The 24,006-nt window shown below is 43.8% G+C and overlaps 1 protein-coding gene across 10 annotated transcripts in view; it reads right to left on the bottom strand.

The window, feature by feature from the left end:
- The window catches only part of ZNF512 (zinc finger protein 512), a 79,281-nt gene that overhangs the window by 38,082 nt on the left and 17,193 nt on the right, over positions 1-24,006 (bottom strand). For 8 of the 10 annotated variants that reach the window (XM_048846175.2, XM_075126237.1, XM_048846181.2 and 5 more), the window contains exons 2-4: positions 23,186-23,314; positions 20,628-20,748; positions 2,239-2,431 (exon numbers count right to left, since the gene is read on the bottom strand). In XM_048846175.2, coding sequence (XP_048702132.2) covers positions 2,239-2,284 — 46 coding nt within the window. In that variant the 5' untranslated portion in view covers positions 2,285-2,431; positions 20,628-20,748; positions 23,186-23,314. The remainder of the gene's footprint in view (positions 1-2,238; positions 2,432-20,627; positions 20,749-23,185; positions 23,315-24,006) is intronic. The other 2 variants (XM_048846188.2, XM_048846180.2) reach the window with 2 other exon arrangements.

The following is a 24,006-nucleotide window of genomic DNA, read 5'->3' as shown; positions in this document are numbered from 1 at the left end:
TCCTCCACCTGGGGAGGCAAACTAAAAGTATGGCATAGGTGCAACTGAGCCTCAACCCTCTTAAAGGGCCAGCTTACCCTAAGACAGGAAGCAACCATTGTGCGCAAGTGGGAGGCAAGGAGTACAGCTGACATGAGAGTCAGCAAGAATAATCAGAGATCTGAAGAGTAACATCACAAACCGCTCACAACCAGGTAAGCAGTAACACAGAACAGCCACATGCACCTTATGAGGAACAAGGCTGAAGACCTGGGCCCTGTCTACACTAAGAAATAACAAGTGGGTCACCCTGTCCAACCCTCAGCTGGAGCTGAAACTGATTTGGTGGTTAGTACAGACCAGAAAGAGGAAGTTGTTAGGTTTTGGATGAACTCCTTCTGTAATGGATACTAAACACGCTTTGTCCCTGGGTTTCCTAGTGGTTGAACCGCATACAAGCCTAGTCAAAGGGAGGCCAAAGGAAGACTCAACACGTGGGGAACACTGAACCAGTGGTTGTTCTGTCAGGAAGGCAGAATTTTTTGCAGGACCTTGAAAGGACTGGAAGTACTGCATTGCTCCCCGGTTCTACGCAGAAAGAGAGAAGCAACACACACCCCACTGCCAGAACCAAGAGGATGGAGAATGGACTGGAAAGTTTGAGAAAAGGAGTATAGAGCAAACTCTTCCAGAAGGTGTTTCTCTGCAATATCCATGGAAATTGGGGCCAAACCAGGAGAAAAGATGCAGGAAGGAGCCCCTTATTTGGGATCCTTAGGCCCATATCCAGAACAAGGAACTGGCAACCAGCACCTAAAACTGACCCTCAGCTGCTGCTCCCCAAATTTCCAGTCAGGTCCCCACTAGTCATGCTGCAGAGACTGCTACAGAGTTTGCATTAGCTCATGTAAATCACCTGCCCACCACAGCCACTCTCAGGGGGAAGCTCCTCATCCATCACAGAAGAGATTTCAGGAAGACTCATCTGACCACCCACTACTGCCTAGTTTGCATTCTGCTTGCTGTAAGGTACTGAGACACCAAGAACACAGACAGGCCTCCCCCACTAGGGAGGTGGTGGAATCTCCTTCCTTAGAAGTTTTTAAGGTCAGGCTTGACAAAGCTCTGGCTGGGATGATTTAATTGGGGATTGGTCCTGCTTTGAGCAGGGGGGTTGGACTAGATGACCTCCTGAGGTCCCTTCCAACCCTGATATTCTATGATTCACTTAGTGCACTGGGGGAAGAAACCCACACACAAGACACACAAATGCTGATGCAGCACACACACAGGATCTTTCCTCTCAAAAATCAGGGTTGCCAACTCTCATTGTTTTAGCATGACTCTTGTGATATTTTGTATTTGTCTTGAAGTCCCAGCTCCTGGAGTGATCCAATCACATGAAAATCTCTACTTTCATGTTAAAAAAAAAACAAGGTTCTACTTTCATGGTTGCACCACAGTGGACTGTAAGAGCTCAAAAACCAAAAAGAAATTGCAAAGAAACAAAAGGCTTTTTTTAAAACATGATTTTTAAGCCAATTTCATGATATTTGAATGCCTGGGGCTAGTGAGATTTTCCCCCTGGTGTCTCAAAGACAGGTTTTCAACTGACATGATATGACCAATCCCTACACATGCAGAACCTTCTCATCCTAGTTCATGCCTCCTTTCACACTGCCCCAGTTTTCATCCAGTATAGACACCTGAATATCAGAGATCTTCCTCATCATTAACTAATAGGTTTCACCTCATGGGATATGACATGCAAGATGCATTAAGTACATCAGCACAAAAGGCCCTAGCCCATTCTAAATCAGAAAATAACAGATGTTAGAAATGGAGAGGACAACTTCATGCCCGTTTCTAACCCCCAGGACCACTGCTGGCTTCCTCTCTTTTGTATATGTTCTAGTGTTGTTTCTATTGTCTAGCCTAGTTTTAAAATTCCTGTGCAAAGCATTCTGTTGAAACACTGGCAGAGCTCTCACCCGCAGATAAAAGCAGACCTGTAGTCATAGTTTCATTGATCTTAAAGGCCAGATCACTTAGCCTCACCTTCTGCACAAAACTGACCACAGAATTTTACCAATAAGTTCTGCAGTGGAGACAGTTAGTCTTCCTTAACCTAGAAAAGACACTATTGAGACCATAACTTGTGGTTTTGAACTGTAGCATATTTTTCAGAAAGACATTCAATCTTGATTAAAAGAATAAGTGAGAAGACAGCTTTGCCCAGTACTACGGGCTCTAAAGTACCTTTCTTCTCTGAGGATTTATTAATATTGGTTTTTATTCCTCTCATTTCCAGCCAGTCAGTGGTCTGCGAATAGCCCGCTTGCCCCCAGATTCTGAGCTCCCGCTCACTTGACTCTTGGAAGAGGCAGAAGAATCACTGAAGCACTCATTGTTATTGTCCGACCCTAGGAGACTAGTTTCAAACTCCTCGGACCTAGAAAAAAAAAATCCTAGATATAAAACAAACACCAAGATGGGTACATGCACACATGCCAATGCAATGAGTCTCACGGCAGAACATGCTGCTTTCATCTTCACAACCAGTCTTCAAGCCCACCCCACAGTTCAGTAAACCTTCTAATTTCTCTTTTATTGATAGTAATGTTGTGTTTAGGAGCCCAGTCATGGAGCTGGACCCCAGTGTACTACCCACTGTACAAACACAGAAAAAGAAGGCAGTCTCTGCCCCAAAGAGTTGACAATCTAAGTATAAGACAGGAGATAACAGGTAGATACAGACAGGGGAATACAAGGAAACAATGACAAGACAGAATACAGTCTGCAGGACAGACATCCTGAATGTTGTATACCGTAAAAAGAAATGGAGTACTTGTGGCACCTTAGAGACTAACCAATTTATTTGAGCATGAGCTTTCGTGAGCTACAGCTCACTTCATCAGATGCATACCGTGGAAACTGCAGCAGACTTTATATATACACAGAGAATATGAAACAATACCTCAGAGAATATGAAACAATACCTCCTCCCACCCCAGTGTTGTTGGTGCTGTGGTCAGTCCCAGGATATGTGACAGACAAGGTGGGTGAGTAATACCTTTTAGTAGACCCATTTCTGTGGGTGAGACAGACAAACTTTCGAGCCACACAGAGCTCTTCTTCCGTACTAAGTTACTAAGGTACTAAGTTACTCCTGGGGGAATTCTGCACCACTGTGCAATGCAGAATTTTCTCAGAAATTATTGTTGTGCATGCAGAATTTCCTTTTTCTCCCCACAGAAATGGGCTGCAGAGCTGCTGGCTGCCACTAGGGCCCACTGGACCCAGCAGAACCCAGCTCGCAAATAGAGGTCACTGCGGGGGCGGGGCGGCACTAGAGGGTTCTCAGCAGCTACAGTTCTCAACATGCCCTGAAGGAAGGAAGCATCCTGCAGGAAACTCCATAAAAGCCCAGGACCAGCATCTGGCCGTTTCTTCCTCTGGATCCCTGAGTGGGGCCGGGGCGGGAGGGAAGAGAGACTGCAACTGGGCTCTGCGGGAGAGGGGATGCAGGAGTCTGGACTGGAGGGTGCCCCGCAACTGGGCTCTTGGGGGGAGGGGGCAGAGAAACAGAAACTGGGTTGTTGTAAGGGTTTCTTTGACTCTACTCCTGGAGGAATTTGTGTGTGTGTCTGGACTGTTACAGACATACTTGCTGACAGATATTTTGAAATAGATTACTAAAATAATTGAAACTGGCATGATTACATAGCGTTATTCTGACAAATAAAATATCCAGAGTTTTAAAATATAGTGCGCAGAACTTTTTGGTGCAGAATGCTCCCAGGAGTATAAGAGTGTCACAGCTAAATATAAGATTGAACAGATAGTTTAATATAAAAAGAAAAGGAGTACTTGTGGCACCTTAATGACAGGTTTCAGAGGAGCAGCCGTGTTAGTCTGTATTCGCAAAAAGAAAAGGAGTACTTGTGGCACCTTAGAGACTAACCAATTTATTTGAGCACGAGCTTTCGTGAGCTACAGCTCACTTCATCAGATGCATACCGTGGAAACTGCAGCAGACTTTATATACACACAGAGAATATGAAACAATACCTCCTCCCACCCCACTGTCCTGCTGGTAATAGCTTATCTAAAGTGATCAACAGGTGGGCCATTTCCAGCACAAATCCAGGTTTTCTCACCCTCCACCCCCCCACACAAATTCACTCTCCTGCTGGTGCTAGCCCATCCAAAGTGACAACTCTTTACATAATCAAGTCGGGCTATTTCCTGCATAGATCCAGGTTCTCTCACATCCCCCCCACCCCCATACACACACAAACTCACTCTCCTGCTGGTAATAGCTCATCTAAACTGGCCACTCTCCAAGTTTAAATCCAAGTTAAACCAGAACCTTTTGGGGGGGGGGTGTAGGAAAAAACAAGAGGAAACAGGCTACCTTGCATAATGACTTAGCCACTCCCAGTCTCTATTTAAGCCTAAATTAATAGTATCCAATATTCCGACCTATTCATGATGACAACAGCACCTCCTTTGTCAGCCTTTTTGATTATGATGTCAGAGTTGTTTCTGAATAGGTCGGAATATGAACAAGAGGCTGCTCGGCAGCTCTCCAACACGAGTTTCTACAAGCCATTACCCTATGATCCCACTGAGAGTTACCAAAAGCAACTACAGCATTTGCTCAAGAAACTTCCTGAAAAAGCACAAGATCAAATCCGCACAGACACACCCCTGGAACCCCGACCTGGGATATTCTATCTACTACCCAAGATCCATAAACCTGGAAATCCTGGGCGCCCCATCATCTCAGGCATTGGCACCCTGACAGCAGGATTGTCTGGCTATGTAGACTCCCTCCTCAGGCCCTACGCTACCAGCACTCCCAGCTACCTTCGAGACACCACTGACTTCCTGAGGAAACTTCAATCCATCGGTGATCTTCCTGATAACACCATCCTGGCTACTATGGATGTAGAAGCCCTCTACACCAACATTCCACACAAAGATGGACTACAAGCCGTCAAGAACACTATCCCCGATAATGTCACGGCTAACCTGGTGGCTGAACTTTGTGACTTTGTCCTTACCCATAACTATTTCACATTTGGGGACAATGTATATCTTCAGATCAGCGGCACTGCTATGGGTACCCGCATGGCCCCACAGTATGCCAACATTTTTATGGCTGATTTAGAACAACGCTTCCTCAGCTCTCGTCCCCTAAAGCCCCTACTCTACTTGCGCTATATTGATGACATCTTCATCATCTGGACCCATGGAAAAGAAGCCCTTGAGGAATTCCACCATAATTTCAACAATTTCCATCCCACCACCAACCTCAGCCTGGTCCAGTCCACACAAGAGATCCACTTCCTGGACACTACAGTGCTAATAAACAATGGCCACATAAACACCACCCTATACCGGAAACCTACTGACCGCTATTCCTACCTGCATGCCTCCAGCTTTCACCCTGACCACACCACACGATCCATCGTCTACAGCCAAGCTCTGCGATACAACCGCATTTGCTCCAACCCCTCAGACAGAGACAAACACCTACAAGATCTCTGTCAAGCTTTCTTACAACTACAATACCCACCTGCAGAAGTAAAGAAACAGATTGATAGAGCCAGAAGAGTTCCCAGAAGTTACCTACTACAGGACAGGCCTAACAAAGAAAATAACAGAACGCCACTAGCGGTCACCTTCAGCCCCCAACTAAAACCCCTCCAACGCATTATTAAGGATCTACAACCTATCCTAAAGGATGACCCAACACTCTCACAAGTCTTGGGAGACAGGCCAGTCCTTGCCTACAGACAGCCCCGCAACCTGAAGCAAATACTCACCAACAACCACATACCACACAACAGAACCACTAACCCAGGAACTTATCCTTGCAACAAAGCCCGTTGCCAATTGTGCCCACATATCTATTCAGGGGACACCATCACAGGGCCTAATAACATCAGCCACACTATCAGAGGCTCGTTCACCTGCACATCCACCAATGTGATATATGCCATCGTGTGCCAGCAATGCCCCTCTGCCATGTACATTGGTCAAACTGGACAGTCTCTACGTAAAAGAATAAATGGACACAAATCAGATGTCAAGAATTATAACATTCATAAACCAGTCAGAGAACACTTCAATCTCTCTGGTCACGCAATCACAGACATGAAGGTCGCTATCTTAAAACAAAAAAACTTCAAATCCAGACTCCAGCGAGAAACTGCTGAATTGGAATTCACTTGCAAATTGGATACTATTAATTTAGGCTTAAATAGAGACTGGGAGTGGCTAAGTCATTATGCAAGATAGCCTGTTTCCTCTTGTTTTTTCCTACCCCCCCCCCCCCAAAAGGTTCTGGTTTAACTTGGATTTAAACTTGGAGAGTGGCCAGTTTAGATGAGCTATTACCAGCAGGAGAGTGAGTTTGTGTGTGTATGGGGGTGGGGGGGATGTGAGAGAACCTGGATCTATGCAGGAAATAGCCCGACTTGATTATGTAAAGAGTTGTCACTTTGGATGGGCTAGCACCAGCAGGAGAGTGAATTTGTGTGGGGGGGTGGAGGGTGAGAAAACCTGGATTTGTGCTGGAAATGGCCCACCTGTTGATCACTTTAGATAAGCTATTACCAGTTGGACAGTGGGGTGGGAGGAGGTATTGTTTCATATTCTCTGTGTGTATATAAAGTCTGCTGCAGTTTCCACGGTATGCATCTGATGAAGTGAGCTGTAGCTCACGAAAGCTCGTGCTCAAATAAATTGGTTAGTCTCTAAGGTGCCACAAGTACTCCTTTTCTTTTTGCGAATACAGACTAACACGGCTGTTTCTCTGAAACCTGAGTTTAATATAAGTAGTTAGAACATATTCTAAGGGACCATTAAAGGTGAAGTGGCCTGTTAATTCATAACTTTGCTAGCCAAAACATCTGTGTGTACACTAGCACTTTTATCGGTAAAACTTATGTCATTTAGAGGTGTGAAAAAACCCACACCCCTGACCAACAAAAATTACATAGACAGAAGCACAGACACGGACAGCACTATGTCGGTGGGAAATGCTCTGCTGCTGACATAGCTACCGCCGCTCATTGGGGGTGGTTTAATTATGTCAATAGGAGAGCTCTCTCACATCGGCACAGAGGGGCTACATGAGAGATCTTATAGCGGCACAGCTGCATTGGTACAGTTGTGCCACTGTAAGGTCTATAGTGTAGACCTAGCCTAAAAATCATGGTCTTAATAAAGTACTGAATTTATGGCTTATCGACTACGACTACAGGGATGTTAACAGACCACTTCACCTTGAATGGTCCCTTAGAATATGTGCTACCTTATATTTAGCTGCAACACTCGGAGCTCTTCCTCAGGTCTAAGAAAGGTACTCAATGTAGCCTGAAAGCTTGTCTCTCTCACCAACAGAAGTTGGTCCAATAAAAGATATTACCTCACCCACCCTGTCTCTCACACATCTAAAAGGAAGTTATCATTCTACATACACTTCACAGACATTAAGGAGAGCTACGCAAGTGCATTTGAAGCGGGGTGGAGGGGTGGGGTGGTGGTGAGTGGCGGAGCTAAGATGAGCTAAGCAAGGAGATTTGGACTATAAAGAGTCACTTGTCAAGTGAACTTGAGAGCCATAAACAGAGAGACAGCTAACAGGGAGTTTCAGAGGGCATTTGGAAAGGGAGTGTGAGAAGCTTTCCTTCCAGGGTCAGCTCTACGTGTGATTTCAAGATAGACAGCAATGAACAGTGGTGGTGAATGCAATGGATGTGCCATGTTTTCTTTTCTACCTGAACCCAGAAGGGACTTCCTGTGAATCAAGTGCAAGCTGGTGGCTGTGTTGGAGGAGAGGATTCTTGGAGTGGAGGAGCAAGTAGAAATGCTACTGAGAATCAGAGAAGCTGAGGACATCCCAGATAGTTAGGCTCAGGAAGTATCAGCCTCCCTCATTCAAGAAAGAAAGGAGCTTGCCACCAAGGAGCTGGAGAGAGAGGAAGTCAGAAAGGAGGCCTTGGAGCTCGTAACCACTGGAGGCAAGAGGTCAAAGTGACATTCTACATGGCTGGAGACAGATGAAGATGGGTACGCCATGGCCACAAGACAGAAGAGGACTGGAAAGAATTCCACAGCTAGAAGTTTCCAATTGATACCACATCCAAAACATGGAAACTGTGGACGACACCTCTCGTGATCCAGTTGGTCCAAGGGAATGGAGAGATATATGGGACACACCTGTGGACAGCAGCTCAGCCCAACCTATAAGAAAAATCACACAGAGTCCTCCAACCGTCCAAGGAAGACGGATTATTGTTGGGGATTCAATACTCAGAAGAATCCAAACGTTGTGCAAGGAACAGGCAGACAACAGGACTGTCACTCTAAGATTGGATAGGCTTTTGAAGTCAACAGGAAAGGATCCATTGGTGTTGCTTCATATCTGCAGTAATGACACTGTGCTGTGGGGTAACTTGCAGGTAAGGAAGGACATCAAGGAACTCAGAGCTTGCTGAAGAATGACCAAGAGATCTTCTGAGATCCTTCCTGTCCTACGAACAAAAGAGGACAACAAGCAGAAGATTCTGGAAGTGAACCACTGGCTAGGTACGTGGAGGAAGGTTTTGGTTTTGTGGAATGTTGGTCTACCTTCTATGTGGTGAAAGGCTGAATAGTTTGGAAGGAAGACAGGCTGGCTGAAGTAGTCAGGAGGACATTAAACTAATAACAAAAGGAGCAGAGGAGTGGAGTGGGTAAAAAGGGAAGATATGAGCACTCAGCACACAATTGAAATGTTGAGAACAAAATTAAGGAACCAAAGGACATGAAGAGTAGAAATTAGGACAGTTGCGTGATTAAAAAAATTAATCGCGATAGATCACGCTGTTAAACAACAACTGAATACCATTTATTTTCAATATTTTTGGATGTTTACTACATTTTCAAATATATTAATTTCAATTACAACACAGAATACAAAGTGCACAGTGCTCACTTTATATTTATTTTTATTACAAATATTTGCACTGTAAACAAAAAAAATTTTTCAATTCATCTCATACAAGTACTGTAGTGCAATCTCTATTACAAAAGTTGAACTTACAAATGTAGAATTATGTAAAAAAAAAGAAAAAAAAAAGAAAAGCTGCATGCATGTAAATACCTTGCAATGCCAGCTACAAAAGTGCCATGCGAACGCCTGTTCTCACTTTCAGGTGACATTGTAAATAAGAGGCAGGCAGCAGTATCTCCCATCAATGTAAACAAACTTGTTTGTCTTAGCGATTAGCAGAATAAGTAGGACAGAGTGGACTTGTAGGCTCTAAAGTTTTACACTGTTTTGTTTTTGAGTGCAGTTATGAAACAAAAAAAAATAAAATAAAAATCTGCATTTAGTAAGTTACACTTTTATGATAAAGAGATTGTACTTCAGTACTTGTATGAGGCAAACTGAAAAATACTTTTTCTTTTATCATTTTTACAGTGCAAATATAATAAAAAATAATATACAGTGAGCACTGTGCACTTTGTATTCTGTGTTGTAATTGAAATCAATATTGAAAATGTAGAAAAACACCCAAAATATTTAATAAATTTCAATTGGTATTCTATTGTTGTAAGTGCGATTAATCACGATTAATTTTTTTAATCATGATTAATTTTTTTTAGTTAATTGTTGAGTTAACTGAGATTAATTGACAGCCCTAGTAGAAATTACTGAATTGCCTATACACCAATGCTAGGAGCGTGGGTAACAAACAAGAGGAATAGGAATTACTCATTCATGAACATAAATTTTATTTGGTTGGTATTCGTGAAACATGGTGGGATGATTCCCATGATTGGAATGTTAAAAATCAAAGGTTACAACCTATTTAGGAAGATCAAGTGGGCAAAAGCCCTGGCTGGGATGATTTAGTTGGGGATTGGTCCTGCTTTGATCAGGGGGTTGGACTAGATGACCTCCTGAGGTCCCTTCCAACCCTGATATTCTATGATTCTATGAAAAGTGGAGGGGGAGTGGCACTATGTCCAAAATGGCACTACCTCTTTCCTAACACTGATAACCAGGAGAAAATTATCTTGAATATTTACGAATCCATGTCCTAACAGATAGAGCACAAGATGGGGTATCAATCTGTGTCTGCTACAAACCACCAAATCACGCTAGTGAACAGGATGAGTGGCTCCTATAACATGTAGGAAAAAAAATAGCTGTGTGATCCTGAGACACTTCAAATATGAGTAATGTATGCTAGAGGTCTCATGATGCCAATATTAAAACTATTTCTAAATATTACAGGTAACAATTTCCTAACTCAAAGCATTACATCCAACATGAGAGCAGTCTATACGAGACCTCATCTTGACAGATAAAGAGGAACTGATCACAGAATTAAAAATTAACAATAACTTCAGTACAAGTTATGACTTGATCACATTTATATTCTGTTTGCACACTAAAGTCCAGACCAATAATATACTGTGACAGGGTCAGGCCAGATGGCTACAGGAGGGTGATAGAAGGCAGATATATTAGCCCCAGGTTAAGTAGGTCCCTTTTCCCTGGATAAGGTAACAGGGAAGGTTCCAGAACAATCAGGAACTTTCTGGAAACAATTAAGGCAGACAGGCTGATTAGAACACCTGCAGCCAATCAAGAAGCTGTTATAATCAACTAAGACAGGCAGGCTAATCAGGGCTCCTGGGTTTAAAAAGCTCCTCACTTCAGTTTGTGGTGGGCGTGCTGTTAAGGAAAAGTCAGCACATGTGACTCCATTTTGGTTTGGGGCCCACCATTGTTTAAATGCCAGCACATCATGCACCAGGAGGAGTGAGCCTTAGATACTGAATCCCTGTGAAAATCCTCCTCCTTGTCTCCAGCCTGCCTTGACTCCCAGTATCTATTTTTTATCAGTCTCTAACTCCCTGTCTCTTGGCCTTTGATGTGAGGCTTCCCATCCTGATAATAAAAGTTACTGATGCATGGCTTTAGGACCATGCTGTATAATTAACATATTGGTTTAGCACAAGGAATGCACCAAGCAGGGATAGATGGTAGATAAGAAAAGGGTTTGTTTATTGGCTAAGGTTTCCGATGCATGAGGGCAACATGCTTTGCTAAAAAGTATATAACCTTTGTATAATCTGTATTCAGGGTCCCCTCCTGGCTAGCAGGGGGGCACCACGCTTGAGCGTAATAAACTTAGTGTCTCTTGGGAACTCTGCAGTTTTGGACTTTGTTTATGTGCCTCAGCTTAGATTCGAACTGTGCGTGACCTATCAGGTATAATTCGCAGCATTTGTGTGCGTGTCCTACCAGGTAAAATTCGCAGCAGTTGTGTGCGTGTCCTACCAGGTGTAATTTGTAACAGTTTTGGCGACCACAAAGGGACTCTAGGCTCGCCCCAACAAGCGAGACTACACTCCTCCTCTCGGACAGCTCCAGCTGGCACAGGGTGAGTTCACCTTTGAGAACTCCGAGGAGGGGGGGTGTGAGCCGTCACTTAGGCGATAAGGTGGCACATTTGGTGTCCTTTTGGTAGCCCATTATGGGTTCTGGGCAGAGTGTAAGTAAAGGGACCCCTTTGGCTGAAATTCTTGAGAATTGGGGGAATATTTCTGGTACCCATGGGTTAGGTAAAAAAAAAAAAAAAGCTGTAATCTTGTGCAAGGTTGAGTGGCGGCCAGCACTAACAACTCAGACACCTTTTGACTGGCCACCAGATGGTTTTTTTGCTGGGGAAAATTAACAGCGCTTAGGAAAAGGCTGGAAAACAAAGCTCCAGCCCAGATGGATTATTGGTATGTATGGGACAACTGGGCCTATGCGCATGCGAAAGGACATCCTCTTTCCTCCTCCTTTTCTTATTCATCTCAGGGGTCTCCAGCCCCGCTCTGTGCTATGCCTGCTTCTGCCCCTCCTCCGGCTTACCCTCGGCTTTCTGACTTATGCCCGTCACCTCCTTGCTTGCCAATTAGCCATGCTTTCTGTCCAGGTGACAAGCCTCATGGAGGGAGGACTCGGGTAGCCCTTGTAAGTGAAAATATTTAAGAAAAGAGACCAGGAGGGCTGGGGGCTAGTTAAGAAGCCCACCCTCCTTGTTAATTTGGTAGTGAAACAAAGCTGGTGCTCATGGAAGGGACAGTTCAGAGAAAAAAACAGGATCGGGCCCAAGCGGGTAGGCAACAGATAGAGAGATTGGAAAACAGGTTGGAAACTTGGAGGTCATAGTGAAAAAAGAGGAGTAAATAATTACAGGAATGGAAAACATAAATCCCGGAATAGTTAATTGGGTGTCGTTTTGGGAAATAAGCAAGTGATTTAAGAAAAGAAAGTAAGAAGTTAACTCTGTAGTTGCTGGAAAGAATTAAGCAGTTGAACTTTGTGAAATACTGGAAAGAAAAAGAATTCTTGGTTTCTTTGCAGCCATTTTGGAAAAAATGGGCCCTTTTCCAAAGAAATGCAATTATACAGTGCTACTTAATTAATATCTTATTAGGCTCCAAGGGGCTACAATAGGCGGTGTCTTCCTTTTCAGGTCGCTGTGTGTTTGACTGCAGGAGTTAAAAGTAAAAGGCAATCAAAAGTCTGGTAAAGTTTATTGTGCCCTTTTTAAAGTAAGAATCTTTAACCTGTGGATCCAAAAGCAAGCTCGAAAGCATTTGTTTTAATGTAAATTACCTAACTGATAAGGTAGAGGCCACTGAAACCTGGGCTGCCTATAAAACAAATAACAAGAAAATATGGGTAATTCCTCTGTTTTGCCTGCAATTAACAAGGGTATTTGTATAAAAAGGAAATATTTTAAGCAATGACTGACTGCCCAAAAGGGGTAGATCTGTGTTTTTTTTGTCTTTCAGAAAATCAGAGAAAACTGATGCCAGCTGAAAAGCAATTCAACGTCTCATGAATTTACTAGCACAATAGGAATTCTGTTCTGTGTTCTATGTCCTGTCTTGTGGCCAGAATTGTTGTGTTTAATTTTTCATAGGACAGTTTAGTTTAAAACTAAATAGAAGGGTTAAATCAAAATGCAGATACTTGTTTTATTCAACTTGGAATACAAAGTGTTTGGATAATATCAAAAAAATGTGATATACTAAGGTTTAATACATTTGCTTAAGGTAAAAAAAAAAATTTCATTGGCCAGATCTTTTAATTGAAAAAAATTGTTGTTAAAATTTGCACACCAACAGTCTATGGAAGCAAGGACATGAAAGGTTAACCCACTCCCCATATTATACATGAGATCCTTCTGGCTACCTCACATTTCTAGACAGAGGGCTGGGGAGGGAGAAAAGCTATTGGACACCAGAGGTTCTACCAAGTGGACTCCTCAAAAGTGGGTGTGCTTGTCCTAGCTTGTTGCTCCAAACCTCTGTAATAAAGTCATTTTCCTAGAAGGGTGTATGTGGCATACATTAAACAATAAGACTAAAGTGCTGTATAATGGGCAATATACATGTGTTCCTTTTTAAACAAAGGTGTATGAGTAAAAAGTGAAAGTTTACTTTGCAGGTTAATAAAAGCCAAGAAGGGGAAAAGAAATTAAACGGAGGATGAGCTAATTCAATTCAATTCTCCAAGGTGCCACAAGTACTCCTTTTCTTTTTGCGAATACAGACTAACACGGCTGTTACTCTGAAACCTGTCATAATTCAACGCTGTAGCTCGCAGGCTTGGTCCAAAGATAAGACACTGGCCTGCCCAAGGACACCACTCACAGCTAGGATTTGGTTAACAGCCAAGAAATAGGGGGGCTTGAATGTGCCCAAGCAGCTGTGAGATCTGCAATACACTGCCAGACATTAATGAAATGTGTTAGGTCTGTGTATTTACAGGTAAAAGAAGTCCTGCTTCAAGAATCCTCAGTAAACCTGCCATTTGTTAAAACCAGGTGACTGGGTCTACATAAAGGTCCATCAACAAAAGACTACTCTGGCCCCATGCTGGAAAGGCCCTTATTAAGTCCTGCTAACTACCAACACCGCTGTGAAGTGCCAAGGACTGACTGCCTGGACCCATGCTTCTTACTGCAAAAAGACCCCTCCACCTCGAGATGACTTCACTTTGACTACTGATCAGCCTGTCCCTCCTTCTGGGTTTTTTTTTTTTCTTTCCTCCTTTTGGACAGCAGGAAAAAAAACAAGGTGAAGTGCTAGTAACCTCTCCCTTGTCCAATGACAGAGCTAACCTGCATTCAGTATTTGCTAAAGAAACCAAAGCACTACAGAGTGACGTGCTAGTAACCTCTCCCCTGTATAATGCAAAACCATGACTGTTCCAAGAAAAAAGAAGAAACGCCTGCTCTGCTAAAACCACCAAAATCCAAGGATTCCTGACTGCAAAAGACACTGAGAATTGGCCTTGATGGCAAAGACGGAGCATTGTACATTGGCAGGAAGGAAGTTGCGGGATGTATTCTTGGGAATGTGAAGTGAAGTGGTGGGGTGGGTTTATTCCAGAGGCTGGAACCTGTGCTTGTAGGCAAGTATAAATAACAAAAACGCCTTACAGCCACGAACATTACTCCCACCATCTGCCACCACTCCTTTGCAGGTAAAGGTTCCTGGATCCATCATAGCTACGTTAAGTTGGCGCTGGGACCCCCACCTGACCCTGACAAGCCATTGGATGAGCCACTTCACGAATGAATACCATGACCAACCCATGGACTAAGCTTTCCAGCTACTGGGACCTTCACAGCCCACCAGGACTTTTTGTGTTCCTGTTTATTGGACTTACATTGGGGGTAGTGTTTTTTGTATGGTATAAAGGAGGATGCCGACATTGGTATGGTTTGCCTGGGGGGTTCCTCTCCCTATTCCTAAGTCCAGTACAAGGATGGGAGGGCAATAGCTCCTTGAATTTAACCCACGCTATCAAACAGGGTGTAAATTGAACGCAGTGTTGGATTTGTATTCATACCCCCACATATTTAGGTCAGGGGGTCCCGTTGGTAGGGGTACCTATCCCCCTTAATCGAACACTCCAAACTAAGCTATGGGCAAACACTACATTTAACTGGAATGTTACAATCCAAATATGGTCTATTGATATGGTAATTATGCTTTGTGTGTGTCACGATGTAAGGGCATAGAAAATACAGTTTTAGGGAATTTTGTGGGGAGCAAGGACACCACCCAAATCAGCTCTGGTGCAGGAGGCCCCTCTATCTACTCCAGGACCCCGTGGCCAGTCCCTGAGGGGCCTGGCTGGTATTGGTTATGCAATCACACAGCCTATAAGGTTCTCCCAGCAGGATGGTGTGGTACATGTACCTTAGGGGCTATAGTACCCGCCGTGACAGTACACCAGAACCTGACCCGGGGAGAGATCCGCAATCTAGTATGGAGGGACCGACAAAGTATTCCTTTAAACCCCCTTTCTCAACGGCCCAAAGGCTTTCACTCCTTTGTGCGTTGGTTTCTGCCATGGTTGGGAGTAAGCGAGCTGGAAAAAGCTATAGTTAACATTTCAGCTGCTTTGGAACTAATGGCAAATGCTACTGCAGATGCTCTATCTGCCCTTCAAATTGAAGTCACCCAGCTATCCCAACCTACATTGCAAAACCGCCTAGCCCTGGATCATCTCCTTGCAAATCAGAGCGGGGCTTGTGCTCTGGTCAACTCAAGCTGTTGTGTATTTGTAAATCAGCACCATACGGTGGAAACTGACATCCACATCCTCAAGCAACAGGCAGCCCTATTCCACCACATCAGCCTCGACACTACCAGCGCCGGATTCCAGGAGGTCTGGGACTGGCTCACCTCATGGCTACCGGATGTGGGGACTTGGGGAGAGCGTATTTACTTTTTTTGACTGTTATTGGTTTTGCGTTATTTTTGTATGCCTACAATGCTGCAGTATGTGCTGTCGGCTGTTGCTAACCGTGCAGCGCGGTTACTCAGCCCCGATATAGCCTACTGATGTACAAAAAAAAAGGGAGGACTGTTAAGGAAAAGTTAGCACATGTGACTCCATTTTGGAATCCCTGTTGAGGTTACAGGGACAAACCATCCCGATGAGTCGAAAGAATAGTAAATATGGCAGGTGACCAGCTTGGCTTAATGGTGAAATCTTAGCGGATCTTAAACATAAAAAAGAAGCTTACAAGAAGTGGAAAGTTGGACATATGACCAGGGAAGAGTATAAAAATATTGCTCGGGCATGTAGGAATGTTATCAGGAGGGCCAAATCGCACCTGGAGCTGCAGCTAGCCAGAGATGTCAAGAGTAACAAGAAGGGTTTCTTCAGGTATGTTGGCAACAAGAAGAAAGCCAAGGAATGTGTGGGCCCCTTACTGAATGAGGGAGGCAAACTAGTGACAGAGGATGTGGAAAAAGCTAATGTACTCAATGCTTTTTTTGCCTCTGTTTTCACTAACAAGGTTAGCTCCCAGACTGCTACACTGGGCATCACAAAATGGGGAAGAGATGGCCAGCCCTCTGTGGAGATAGAGGTGGTTAGGGACTATTTAGAAAAGCTGGACGTGCACAAGTCCATGGGGCCGGACGAGTTGCATCCGAGAGTGCTGAAGGAACTGGCGGCTGTGATTGCAGAGCCATTGGCCATTATCTTTGAAAACTCGTGGCGAACCGGGGAAGTCCCGGATGACTGGAAAAAGGCTAATGTAGTGCCCATCTTTAAAAAAGGGAAGAAGGAGGATCCTGGGAACTACAGGCCAGTCAGCCTCACTTCAGTCCCTGGAAAAATCATGGAGCAGGTCCTCAAAGAATCAATCCTGAAGCACTTGCATGAGAGGAAAGTGATCAGGAACAGCCAGCATGGATTCACCAAGGGAAGGTCATGCCTGACTAATCTAATCGCCTTCTATGATGAGATTACTGGTTCTGTGGATGAAGGGAAAGCAGTGGATGTATTGTTTCTTGACTTTAGCAAAGCTTTTGACACGGTCTCCCACAGTATTCTTGTCAGCAAGTTAAGGAAGTATGGGCTGGATGAATGCACTACAAGGTGGGTAGAAAGCTGGCTAGATTGTCGGGCTCAACGGGTAGTTATCAATGGCTCCATGTCTAGTTGGCAGCCGGTATCAAGTGGAGTGCCCCAAGGGTCGGTCCTGGGGCCGGTTTTGTTCAATATCTTCATAAATGATCTGGAGGATGGTGTGGATTGCACTCTCAGCAAATTTGCGGATGATACTAAACTGGGAGGAGTGGTAGATACGCTGGAGGGGAGGGATAGGATACAGAAGGACCTAGACAAATTGGAGGATTGGGCCAAAAGAAATCTGATGAGGTTCAACAAGGATAAGTGCAGGGTCCTGCACTTAGGACGGAAGAACCCAATGCACAGCTACAGACTAGGGACCGAATGGCTAGGCAGCAGTTCTGCGGAAAAGGACCTAGGGGTGACAGTGGACGAGAAGCTGGATATGAGTCAGCAGAAGCTGGAGAAGCTGGATATGAGTCTTGTTGCCAAGAAGGCCAATGGCATTTTGGGATGTATAAGTAGGGGCATAGCGAGCAGATCGAGGGACGTGATCGTTCCCCTCTATTCGACACTGGTGAGGCCTCATCTGGAGTACTGTGTCCAGTTTTGGGCCCCACACTTCAAGAAGGATGTGGATAAATTGGAGAGAGTCCAGCGAAGGGCAACAAAAATGATTAGGGGTGTAGAACACATGACTTATGAGGAGAGGCTGAGGGAGCTGGGATTGTTTAGCCTGCAGAAGAGAAGAATGAGGGGGGATTTGATAGCTGCTTTCAACTACCTGAAAGGAGGTTCCAAAGAGGATGGCTCTAGACTGTTCTCAATGGTAGCAGATGACAGAACGAGGAGTAATGGTCTCAAGTTGCAGTGGGGGAGGTTTAGATTGGATATTAGGAAAAACTTTTTCACTAAGAGGGTGGTGAAACACTGGAATGCGTTACCTAGGGAGGTGGTAGAATCTCCTTCCTTAGAGGTTTTTAAGGTCAGGCTTGACAAAGCCCTGGCTGGGATGATTTAACTGGGAATTGGTCCTGCTTCGAGCGGGGGGTTGGACTAGATGACCTTCAGGGGTCCCTTCCAACCCTGATATTCTATGATTCTATGGTTTGGGGCCCACCATTGTCTAAAAGCAAGCACATCATGCACCAGAAGGAGTGAGCCAGCCTGCCTTGACTCCCAGTATCTATTTTTTGTCAGTCTCTAACTCCCTGTCTCTTGGCCTTTGATGTGAGGCCTCCCATCCTGATAATAAAAGTTACTGATGCATGGCTTTAGGACCATGCTGTGTAATTAACATACTGGTTTAGCATGAGGAATGCACCACGCAGGGATAGGTGGTAGATAAGAAAATGGTTTGTTTATTGGCTAAGGTTTCTGATGCACGAGGGCAACATGCTTTGCTAAAAAGTATATAACCTTTGTATAATCTGTATTCGGGGTCCCCTCCTGGCAAGCAGGGGGGCACCACGCTCGAGCGTAATAAACTTGGTGTTTTTTGGGAACTCTGCAGTTGCGGACTTTGTTTATGTGCCTCAGCCTAGATTCGAACGGCGCTTGACCTACCAGGTATAATTCGCCACAGTTGTGTCCGTGTCCTACCAGGTATAATTCGCCACAGTTGTGTGCATGCCCTACCAGGTATAATTCGTAACAGTGCGAGGAGCTGGGAGCAAGAGATGCAAGAAGCTGAGAGTGAGAAGGCATGCTACTGGAAGAATGAGAAGTACAAGCATTATCAGACATCAGGAGGAAGGTCCTGTGGTGAGAATAACGAAGGTGTTGGGAGGAGGCCATGGGGCAGTAACCCAGGGAGTTGTAGTGGTCATGCAGCGGTTATAGGAGCCACTGTAGACAGCTGCAATCCAGAGGGCCCTGGGCTGGAACCCGGAGTAGAGGGCAGGCCTGGGTTCCCCCATCCCCTGCAACTCCCTACTGGATACCGGAGGAGTTGACCTGGACTGTGGGTTCCACCCGAGGGGAAGGTCTCTGGCCTGTTCCCCGATCCACTAGGTGGATCAGCAGAGACTGCAGGGATTGTTCTTCTTCCTTTTCCCCATGCTGGCCAGTGATGAGGCTAACTGAGTGAATGGCAGATATGAGCCACGAAAGTGGCCAAACTGATGGCTGCAGTGAACCTCTGAGGCGAGAAAATCCACCAATAAGCGCAGGACCCACCAAGACAGAGGAGGAACTTTGTCACAATACATATACACACTTGGGGCTTTAAGAGGACCAATTTCACAAAGCTGAAAACAATATGAGCCAAATCAACTAGGAGGAAGAATTTAATCAAAGAAGGTGGCTGATCATTTGGAATTGTTTAAGAACACTATTAGATCAAAAAGCCATAACTGAGGAAGAAGGCTGGACTGGTTAAAAACTATTTGGTTTTGAAGGAAAGTGAAGGCAGCTATATATATAAACAAATGGAAGAAAGGGGAAGTTGATAGCAATGAATATAAATCAGAAGCTAGGAATTTTAGAAAATTGATAAGGGAAGCAACGGGACACAAGGAGAAATCTGTAGCCAAAAAGAAGAAGGATTTTTTAAAGTATATTGCAGAAAAAAAGAATCCTAACAAGGCATTACTAGATGGAAACGATAGAACCATCAAATATAATGCAGAAAAGGCAGAAGTATTCGGTAAATGTTTCCGCTCTCTATTTGGGTAAAAAAAAACACGTCATATTATATGATAACACTCTTTCTATTCCGTTAGTATCTCTGGAAGGTGTTAAACAGCAGCTACTGAAGTCAGACATTTTAAAATCAGTCGGTCTGGATAATTTGCATCCAAAAGTTTTAAAAGAGCTAACTGAGGAGCTTACTGGATCATTAATGTTGATTTTCAAGAAATCTTGGAATAGCAGTGAAGTTCCAGAAGATTAGCTTTCTCACAATATTTTTAAAAGAGATCATAGAATCATAGAATATCAGGGTTGGAAGGGACCCCAGAAGGTCATCTAGTCCAACCCCCTGCTCAAAGCAGGACCAATTCCCAGTTAAATCATCCCAGCCAGGGCCCAAAACTGGACACAGTACTCCAGATGAGGCCTCACCAATGTCGAATAGATGACTGGGTGATTATAGGCCAGCTAATCTGACATGGATCCCAGGCAAGATAATGGAGTGGCTGATATGGGACTCAATGAATAAAGAATTAGAGGATAATATATGCCTATCAACATAGATTTAGGGAAACAGATCCTGTCAAACTATTTTTTTTGGTGAGATTACAAATTTGGTTCATAAAGGCAATAGTATTGATGCACTATTGATTTCTGTAAGGTATTTGACTTGGTACTCAACACATTTTGAATAAAAAACTGGCAAAATAAAATTAACATGGCACATATTCATGGATTAAAAGCCAGCTGAGAGGTCTCAAAATGTAACTGTAAATAGGAAATCATCATCAAATGGGTGTGGTGTCTACTGTGGTATCACAGGGACCTATTATTGGCCCTACTCTATTTAACATTTTTATTAATGACCTAGAAGAAGGCATAAAATTAGCACTGATAAAGTGCAGATAACACAAATTGCGGGATTGATAAATAAGGAAGAGGATAGGTTGCTGACACAGAGCAATCTGGATCGCTTCGTAAACTGGGTGCCAGCATACAATATGCATTTTAATATGGCTAAATGTACTGTATACATCTAGGAGCAAAGAATGGAGGCCATACTTACAGGATGGGGGACTCTATCCTGCAGAACAGTGACTCTGAAAACGATTTGGGGGTCCTGGTAGATAGTCAGGTGAACATGAGGTCCCCAGTGTGGTGCTGTGGCCAAAAGATCTAATGCAATCCTGAAATGCACAAATTAAATAATTTTCAGTAGGAGCAAAGATGTTATTTTACCTCTGTATTTGGCACGGGTGCAACCACTGCTCTAATACTGTGTCAAATTCTGGTGTCCACAATTCAAGAAGGATATTGATAAACTGGAGAGGGTTCAGAGAAGAGCCACAAGAATGATTAAAGATTTAGAAAATAAGCCTTATAGTGATAGACTCAAGGAGCTCGATCTACTTAGCTTAAAAAAAAAAAGTTAAGGGGTGACTTGACTATACGCTAAGTACCTATACGTCGAACAATTAGAGAAAGGTATAGCAGGATGCTGAAGCTAGACAAATTCAGACTGAAAATAAGGTGTAAAAGCTGAACAGTGAGAGCAATTCCACTTGAACAACTTACCAAGGGTCATGGTGGCTTCTCCATCACTGACAATTTTTCAATCAAGATTAGATATCTTTCTGAAAGATATGGTCTAGGAATTATTTTGGAGACTTACTCTGGTCTGTGTTATACAGGAGGTCAGACTAGATGATCATAATGATCCATTCTGTCATCTATGAAAAGGGGCCATTCTAATCCACACTCCAGGTCAGAGGTGACCTAATAATAGCCTTCCAAGAGATGTAAATGCCAGGTTATGGAGTGAAGCAGCAGGTGCCACTAGAGGCTATTGAACCACCAGTACTACTAGAGAATACACCTCCAGATAGTTGTTTATAAGAAAATCAAGCCAGAGTTTGTCACCATGCTGTAGGTGCAGACTGCACAGTTGGACATTTGTTGCACACACAACAATTTGAGAGCTTTTACAGCATGAGCTGCAAATACACAAATGTTTACACCTGTGGCAACTGCTCCTACCTTTAGCTGGCATGGCCTGTGGCTCAGAAGACAGCATCATAACAAATCCTGTGATTTACTCTATATTAAGACTTTCTGATTTGGAGTTTAGTGCTAAATAATGTCACCTATAAATGATCTGCTACCACCTGGGGTCAGATGGATGGAGTGGTATGTTCTCGTCTCAAATTCTGCCCACAACCCAGGAGTACTTGGCTGTTTCCACTAATATGATCAGCAGCTAAATAGTTTTCAACGTCAACATTTAAAATGTTGGTTGTCTAAGATGTTCAGAACTTTCATAATACCAAATGTGGCCCCAATCTTCTGCAAAGCACGTGTCAATGGAGAACAGAAGAACTACTGAAGGAAAACAAATATCCCCCACCAATCTGGCAGCATTGTGTGGAGTAGCTGTTGAGATGCTCTGCTGCAACCACAGCCCATAAGCTGTAATAACAGTTGGAGGATCTCTGCTTCCTTCAGGTGGGGGATTCTGCCAAGTGGTGAATGCACTGACTATCCCACTAATGCTCTCCCACCATGAAGCTCACAACCTCATCACCCCTGCACAAAAACTGGAAAGTAGTGGGAGATAAGTTGTGCCAGAGTGGGGAATTGTGTGTGTCTGAGGGGAAGGGGTTACTTTCAGGAGAAGAGGCCATTGTCATGCATTTAGGACCTTCCATGCTTGCACAGGTATAGGAGACAGCACTTGACTCTTGGAGCTTTTATTTCTTTTGTCTGCAGACTCGGCATTGCACTAGGTAACACCTGGAGCAACATATGATTAATAAATTCATAAGCCAGAAGGGACCATTATGATCATCTAGTCCAGTGGTTCTCAAACTGTGGGTTGGGACCACAAAGGGGGTCACGACCCCATTTTAATGGGGTCGCCAGGGCTACAGGCCCCTCACCTAGGGCTGAAGCGGTTAGGCTTTGACTTTGGCCTCTCCGCCTGGGGTGGTGGGGTTCGGGCTTTGGTCCCCTCTCCTGGGGTTGTGTAGTAATTTGTCATCAAAAGAGGGTCACGGTGCAATGAAGTTTGAGAGCTGCTGATCTAGTCTGACCTTCTGTACAACACAGACCACAGAAGTTCCCCAAAATAATTCCTAGAGCATATCTTTTAGAAAATAATGTTTAATCCTGATTTTAAAATGGTCAGTGATGGAGAATTCACCACAACACTTGGTAAATTGTTCCAGCGGTTAATTACTCTCACCATTAAAAATGAACACCTTAGCTCCAGTCTGAATTTGTCTAGCTTCAACTTCCAGCCATGTTAGGCCTTTCTCTGCTAGACCGATGAGCCCATTTTAAAATATTTGTTCCCTGTGTAGGTACTTATAGACTGGGATCAAGTCACCCCTTAAATCTTCTCTTTGCTAAACTAAATGAGCGCTTTGAGCCTATCACTACAAGGTCTGTTTTCTAATCCTTTAAGTTATTCTTTGTTGCTCTTCTCTGCAGTTTATCAACATCCTTCCTGAATTATGGACACCAGAACTGTAAACAGTATTCCAGCAGCAGTTGCACCAGTACCAAATACAGAGGTAAAATAACCTCTCTACTCCTACTCAAGAATCCCCTGAAACAAAATCTTACAATTAATGGGATATGGTGAGAATTTCTCAGCTTTGTTCCTTGTTCTTAGCCAGATTTCACGAGAAACGTATGCATACTTCCCCCCCGAGATCACTTGATCTTCTGTTGTCTGTGCCGAGGTCCTGTATCCTAGCAAAACAGAAAGAGGAACAATTCAGGATAATACCATAAGGATTTTTCTTCTTGTTTTAGTTTTTCAGTTCACATAATAAACTGCACCTTACTAATCTCTCTCTGTCATAACACTTATGAAGGGGAAGCACTGGCCTCTTCAGTGAAAAAAATTGTCCCCCCCTCAAACCTGGGTGAACTTGTAAAGGAATTAGAATAGGGACCAACCCATGCAGTGGGAGATCTAATCCCTTTTCTTACACAGGGGCACAATGAAGTTTTCATTACCCCAAGCCATTCATTCCCAACAGATGGGTGACTAAACTCAGCCTGGACTTTCTCACTTGATGGCAATTGCATCAGATCCCCAGCAACTTGTTCCAACTTTTAAAGTATTACTTTTTCCTAATATTTTTCCTATCGCAGTTTAAGCCTGTTCTTACTTGCTCTATAGTAAGAATCACTAGCCTCTAACCTGGCTTAAACACTTTTTCTCCTATAACCCTCCATCATTGTTTCTGGGTTGTATACGCTCATGTCTCCTAACCTTTTCTCCTGTGTCTTATTCACCAAATCTTTTGCCATTTTTTCCATTCCAGTTTATCTCTCTCCATTATGAAATGAGGGTCTTCAAACGAATCCTCGCCAGGTTGGGACAGCACTTAAGACATCAAGGTGATAGGTGCCATATGAATTCCCAAGAAGGAATA

This window comes from Caretta caretta, chromosome 3 (assembly GCF_965140235.1).
Source record: "Caretta caretta isolate rCarCar2 chromosome 3, rCarCar1.hap1, whole genome shotgun sequence".
NCBI classification, from domain to species: Eukaryota; Metazoa; Chordata; order Testudines; family Cheloniidae; genus Caretta; species Caretta caretta.
This window is presented reverse-complemented; position numbering and strand designations above follow the sequence as displayed.